At 46.8% G+C, this 7,133-nt stretch overlaps 2 protein-coding genes across 2 annotated transcripts; one reads left to right on the plus strand and one right to left on the minus strand.

Moving 5' to 3' along the window:
- Nucleotides 1–197: 197 nt before the first annotated feature.
- Nucleotides 198–3,522, plus strand: BHQ10_009651 (uncharacterized protein; the record flags this gene model as incomplete). Its single annotated transcript, XM_040882590.1, has 3 exons — nt 198–1,727; nt 1,783–2,903; nt 2,970–3,522. The coding sequence occupies 3 exons, from the start codon at nt 198–200 to the stop codon at nt 3,520–3,522; spliced, it is 3,204 nt and encodes a 1,067-aa protein (XP_040738153.1).
- A 445-nt stretch (nt 3,523–3,967) lies between these two features.
- On the minus strand, nt 3,968–6,175 carry BHQ10_009652 (uncharacterized protein; the record flags this gene model as incomplete). The annotated part of the gene is made up of 1 exon (XM_040882591.1): nt 3,968–6,175. The coding sequence occupies one exon, from the start codon at nt 6,173–6,175 to the stop codon at nt 3,968–3,970; it is 2,208 nt and encodes a 735-aa protein (XP_040738154.1).
- Between the last annotated feature and the right edge of the window lie 958 nt (nt 6,176–7,133).

Genomic DNA, 7,133 nt, shown 5'->3' on the forward strand with positions numbered 1-7,133 from the left:
CTTGAATATTCAACAATAATTTATCTGACTGCTGGAATGAGCGGTTTGCCTTTCGTTTACACACGACAATAGCAACTGATCGAATCCGAATTTCTTCTACTAGTTCATAGAAGATCTATATTTGAAGTCAGTCATTGAACACAAAAAAGAGGGATTACACGTGCTATCAATACTCGAATCCGATTACAATCCGTGCCATGAACCCCACCGAAGATGGGAATCCGACGAACAAGATAGAAGACGACGACGATGCCAACGTCCCAAACAATGACGATGCCGGGTCTCCAGAAGATCGTGGTTACGAAGACGGCGTCGGCCCACAAGATGAGGACCTCCTTCCCCGAGACAGACAAAAACGAACGCACAGCTACAACTACGCATACGAGAAGTCCATGAGCCATGCCGAAGCAAAACTTTTCTATCAGAGACACCAGGAGGAGCAACAGGCTGCATCACGGGGTGGCGCAGGCGGTGGTGGTTATGATGGAGGGGATTACTACCACCACCCTTCCCGGGGTAGTCCCGTCTTGTCACACCATTCGATTCCTGTGAGGAACACAACCGCAGTGGGAGATGAGGTACCGCCCAGCATGGCTGCGAGTACCGGATCGCTCAAGAGTAGTATTGGTGGCTTTGCTTCGTCGACGAGTCTATTTGACGGTGGCAACAATCAGCTCGCTGCAGCAGAGACGTCTATCGCTTACAATCAGCATCCAACGTATTCGCGAATGCACGAAGACAGTGTGCTAGCAGCCGATCATTCGGCCAGAGATCACATGCTGCAGCCAGGAATGACCCAACACACTTCATCTGGAGAGGTCGGCGGAGTTTCGTACTCGCTGCCTCCACAGGGGTTATATGGAGTTGGTGGAACAAGCGGAAGTATGCAGCATGGTATGGAAGGATTTCTACCAAGTGATGATGCTGTCAACGCTGAATTGGAGATTGTCTGTCGCAAGATCCAGAATCTGCTAGACCGGAGACATAAGTACATGCAACTCTCGCTGCAGGGTCCTGGTGCAAATCCCAAGGATTCGCCAGAATGGCAGATCTATCCCAGCCCGCCAGAGCCAGTTTGGGATGCTGAAAAAGAACGCGCAAAGGCAGCAGCTCGAGGTAATGGAGTCCCTGATGGAGTACAACAGGAGCAAGAATCAGAAGCGTTACGGACCAAGAAGAGACGCAAGATGGGTCAAGATATTGGAGAAGACTTTGATATGGATGAGATGCTGCCTTTKCCAGAAGCCTCAAATCAATTATTCGAGTTTGATTCTTCCAGTGTGTATCAGGTATATGAGAATGAAGACGAGAAGGCAAAGCGGAAACCGATTGTTCACATTCCGTCTCTGAGAGATTTCTACATGGATCTGGATGTCGTCGTTGAAGTTTCGACTGATGGTCCCGTCAAGTCCTTTGCTTTCAAACGATTATCTTACCTGGAAGGAAAGTTCCAGCTCCATACTTTGTTGAACGAGTACCAGGAACTTGCAGACAGTAAGAAAGTGCCGCACAGGGACTTTTACAATGTCAGGAAAGTGGACACTCACGTACATCATTCGGCGTGTATGAACCAGAAACATCTGTTGAGATTTATCAAGAGCAAGATGAAGAAATCGCCAGATGAAGTTGTGCTCTTCCGTGATGGCAGACATTTGACCTTGAAAGAGGTTTTTGAGAGTATCAATTTGACGGCTTATGATTTGAGTATTGATACGCTTGATATGCACGTAAGATTACCCTTCCTAACAAGTATAACATTCAAAGTCTGACGCACGGTTCCAGGCACACAAAGACTCATTCCACCGATTTGACAAGTTCAACTTGAAGTATAACCCTGTCGGAGAGTCTCGTCTTCGTGAGATCTTTCTCAAGACGGACAACTTCATAAAGGGCCGATATCTCGCTGAAATCACCAAAGAAGTCATATCTGATTTGGAATCAAGCAAATATCAGATGGCCGAGTGGCGTATTTCGATCTATGGACGATCAGTGGAAGAGTGGGACAAGCTAGCAGCGTGGGTGGTAGACAACAAACTGTTCTCACCCAATGTTCGCTGGCTTATACAAGTCCCTCGTCTTTACGACGTGTACAAATCGAGTGGCATGGTCGATAATTTCGAGGATGTCATCAAGAATCTCTTCCAACCCTTGTTCGAAGTAACACAAGATCCCAACAGTCATCCAAAACTGCACATATTCTTACAACGCGTCATTGGTTTTGACAGTGTGGATGACGAAAGTAAAGCAGAACGCCGGCTCTACAAGAAATATCCTATTCCCCGCGACTGGAATACTAAGCAAAACCCACCTTATAGCTATTGGATCTATTTCATGTTTGCGAATATGGCGTCACTGAATACTTGGAGACAACGTCGTGGGTTCAACACCTTTGTGCTAAGACCTCACTGTGGTGAAGCAGGAGATCCAGATCATTTGGCAGCTGGCTTCCTTGCTTGTCACAGTATCAGTCACGGCATTCATCTTCGAAAAGTTCCGCTGTTGCAATACGTGTACTATCTTGATAGAATCGGCATTGCAATGTCACCTCTGAGCAACAACGCACTCTTTTTGACATACGACAAAAATCCTTTCGCGAGCTTCTTCAGAAAGGGTTTGAATGTCTCCCTGTCCACGGACGATCCGCTCCAATTTGCGTTCACAAAGGAACCATTGATGGAGGAATATGCCGTTGCGGCGCAGATCTATAAGCTTAGTGCTGTTGATATGTGCGAGTTAGCTAAGAATTCCGTCGGTCAGAGTGGCTTTGAGCTTGCACTTAAGCAGAGATGGCTTGGTCCTCAGTGCTATCTACCTGGTGTTGCGGGGAACAATGTTGCTAAAAGTAATGTGCCTGATCTTAGAGAAGCGTTTAGATACGAGACGTTTCTCGCTGAGTTATCTCTGTAAGTTTCCCTTTACAACTTGTTTTCTAGATCGGTGGAAAACAACATACTAATTATATGTCCCAGAATTGAGAGATACGCAACACCGAGAAGTCTACCTCGCGCAAAGGGCGGTGCAACCGAGCGAGGAACCCCCATATCAGCATCGATGGGCTCAATGAACAACACGCCGGGTCACATGAGGGCAGTCTCAGATCAGTCTCCTCACACAACCACCGCGACTACTACCACAACCGCATCAGTCTCCCAAGCCGGATCCCCCGTCATCCAACCTCGTGCTTTGGGACACCTCCACCACAACCGCCTAAGTAACTCTTTCTCTCAACACGGTGCTCTCCTCCCTGATCCTGTATCCCCGGAATTACTATCCTCTTCCCCATCCTTGGCCGCAACGGGCGGACCAGGAGCAAGTCTTCCCGAGCAACGAATCATTCCCGGCTTGGTTCATGAAAGGACGAGAAAAGGCAGCAATTATTCCATGTCCTCTTCCGGGGCTGTCGCGGCTGCTACCAGGGCAGATCTATTGCATTCGCAGTCACAGTTGCAGTCACAGGGGGCATCGCCAAGTAGGTTTGAGGGTGAGAACAGAGGCGATGGTTCGGATTATGGCGTTATTTAATCATTCACGTTCGATGCAGGTTGTATATCTTTAGGAACCTGACGGGATTGGTTTTGACGGTAGGCTCTACTTTGACAATTCACTTTGTATTTAATATGTCTCTTGTCGAGTGTTTGCTTCATCTAGCTTCAGGAGTGGTTATGATGCATCGCCATCGTGCAGAAATACCGTCAATATTACTTTTTACTCATTTAAATGAAATCGTTTCATACCACAGAGCACATAGTCGATATCAAGGAAAGTCGTAAGTATTCTTATCATTAACTCTCATAAATAGTATATGTACTAGCGATGTATACAATAGTGACAACTAGCCTTTCAAGCAGTCGAGGGTTAGCTCCTCCTTCCTCAGTGGTGATCCAATCTATGTACTATATATATCCCAAGCTCGCTCGTTATCAACTGATGATCCGCAAGCAGAATTTCTCTCCGTCCCATTATCCATCTAAATTGCCCAACTTCCTCTCCGCTCAATGACACCCCAGGCATCAAGGCTTTCATCGTTGGGAATACCCATTTCGGACTGCTGCCTAGCCCATTCGTGAATGTATAGTTTCAGTGCTTTCCATCTCATGCAGGTCTCCGGTGTTGCAGGGGAATTAATCGTCTGATTCGAAGCACGACCTGGGGAGGAGATGACATGACCCTTCGCCTCGGCAGTGAGGTCATCTTGCCTCAATTCCGAGACCGGAATACCTGATATCTTGCTCAATTCGATGTCAAAGCAGCGTGCTAGAGATGGGTAACCCAGCGAAAGGTAATTGTAGACCTGGGTGATGAAGCCATCGTGGAATTCACGCTCTATGGCATTATCTTCATCCGGTTCAACATCCATGATGTCCAAGGGATCATCGGTCATTTCTAATGGATTCGATCCCGGTGAAGCGCATTCATCATCTACCATGTCCCTCATGTCAAAACTGGACCCAAAACCGTTGGACGGTCTCGGTGTGGCAATACCAGTTCTAGCTCGGTGAAAATGAAGGTCTTCTTCGTCCCCTTCGTCTTTATGACACAAACCCATCCATAGACCTGGTTTCTCTTCGTCCTCGGCGTGTGTATGATCGGTCCATAGACCGGCTTGGTCCCCATCGTCCACGGGTTCTGGTTCTGCGTGGTGCACATGTAGATGATCGGTTTCAGTGGCAGTTCCCTGAGGAGAAACGCTAAAGGGAAAGATAATGTCATTGCCCAACATCGGTGGACTGGCTGCATGCCGCATTTGGGCCAGTTCAAGATCACGCCGCCATCCAGCAAAGACAGAGCTTTCATTTTCTGGCATCTTCTGTTGTCTAGAAGAAATTGCAGCGGCTGAGAATTTAGACTCGTGCGCGTCACTTTTATAGACACCAAGGTCTTTCATCTCAGCTTCTTCCTTGTGACGTCGCATCTGTTCCAATTCCCATGACAGGTCGGCCGTTGATCCGCGACGTAGAACAGGATGTATTCTACTCACGATCCGTGGCTCACCCGGCATAAGCTCTTCGTCTTCGTTGCCAAAATCCTCATCACCATCAATGGCGAAATGAGAGACTGGTTGGTGAACCTGTTCATTGGGAAATGCTGCCAATGCTTGGTCCCGGAGCTCCTTCTCAGCGCTACGTGCTGCCAGAGAGAGAAGATAGCCAGAGAAACGCTCATCACAACTTTCTCTAAATCGAGTTTTTGCTACAAATCGATTGCTGGTGCTGCCTCCAGATGAAGCTGACGGTGTGGTTGATAGTGAGGGTGTATCCGAATCATCTGAGCCTTCACTGCTGTTTGATGGAATGGCAGGCAGATCGGGGACGCGAAATGAATGGCGTCTACCTTCTTGCCGTTGCAATAGGCTTGCATATGAAAAGCGTGACTCTGGTGGTACCATAGACAACTCGTTGGCCGCAACGATCTGTTGGGCCTTAGAAATAGGAGGCGAGTGCGGTCGAGGTGGCGGATTGTTGGGGACAGATCCACCATCAAGGGCTTTAGAAGAACTTTGTATCGGTAAAGTATCCGCTCTACGAACAGATCGCTTCCCAGTTTCGATTAGCTGAGGAGCAAACTTGCGCGGCGTGGTCTGGCCAGCGCTGCTGTGCCGGCCCGTACTGTTACTGCTAGACTCTTGGTCATCTTGTTTAGACGGATGGCGTCTACTTAATTTCATTGTTTCAATAGGCTCGGGGCAAAAGCGCCTAGGGGTTTTCATATTCTTGGCCTTGGCGTCATCCTTCCGGGATTCCGAGTTGTTTTTTCTATGTTGCTTAGCACCCTTATTGTTCGAATGTGTTACCTCAACGGGTTGAGGCAAAAAGCGAGCGTGCTGTCCACTCTGTAAGCCATTACTGGCTGATGGTGCATCTGGAGATTCGGCTGGATCTTTCTTTCTATGGCCATGTTCTAGGGCATCAGGTTGTTTCTTGGACGATCGGGATGAGGTTTCCATCGGCTGTGGCAGGAATCGTCGCGGCTTTCCAACCCCTGCCGACGCGGGTATCGGTTTATCAGTGATCCTTTGCTCATTTGTTGTTTCGATTGGTGAGTCTGTGGGTACTGCAGAGGCCGATGGATCAAGCGGTGCAGTGGACTTGTCTGAGTAGCGTGCATTTGGTGATTTGCTCGACCGAGCTGATTGTTCGACCAACTCCAGCTTGAACCTGCGTACATCGCTTGCCATTCTCGATCGAGGATAAGTTGAAGAGTCCTTATAATGACCACCCGTGCCTTTATCGCATTCATCATCAGAACCCGAGATCAGGGTGATTCATATTGCGGTGAATGTGGCTAGTAATTCCTGTTTGACAATCAGTCAGTCAGTCAGTCAGTCATGAAGATGAGTGATATAGAGCAGCCATTTCGTTTATGACGGCCGGCAGTGATTGTCCTTTGGGAACAAAGTATGGTTGGTCGCACCTTAGATAGAAGAGTGACGTCGAGTATTGAAGTGGAGAACCGGGATCAATTGGGCATTGGCGGAGCATGTGAAAGCGAGTTGTTGACCACTGGCACGAGAGCTACCAATGCCAACTCTCGGAGCAGACCGGTTGATTTCGTCTCGGCAGGTGAAAAGGAACACGATCTATTCGAGGAGATGGAAGCAGTAGACTCGCAGAAACAGGGTGTTGAGTTGAGTAGTGTATGTAGTGCTGAGTGGGATGGCACGGCATGACTGGCCACAATCTATGGAGGAGTTCCACCGGCCAAGTCCAGGTCGCCGGACCGTGCTCACCGCTTTAGTATTCGTATCTGCTTCAATACTATGTGTTACGAAACCAACTTGCATGATACTAGGCAGAATCTAGTACTATTAAGGGAAGGCGTTTATTAAAGCAGCTAACACTATAACTAGTTATTTCTATAACTAGGTACACAAGCAATTAGTTAAGGATATAAACTTATAGATAATATAAATAGAAACTATATAACTATATATACTTAAAAAGATAAAAAAGTATAAAAGAATTATATATAGATAAGAAAAATAATTATTAGATATATATTAATATATATATCTAAATATAGAAAAAAGTATAAAAAATATAATATATATAAATATACTTATTTACTATATATTTAGTTATTTTTTATAGCTTTTTAATATAAGTTATTTAAATATAATAATAAGAGTTAGTAAG

The sequence above is a fragment of the Talaromyces amestolkiae genome (assembly GCF_001896365.1).
Source record: "Talaromyces amestolkiae strain CIB chromosome Unknown scaffold25.1, whole genome shotgun sequence".
NCBI classification, from domain to species: domain Eukaryota; kingdom Fungi; phylum Ascomycota; class Eurotiomycetes; order Eurotiales; family Trichocomaceae; genus Talaromyces; species Talaromyces amestolkiae.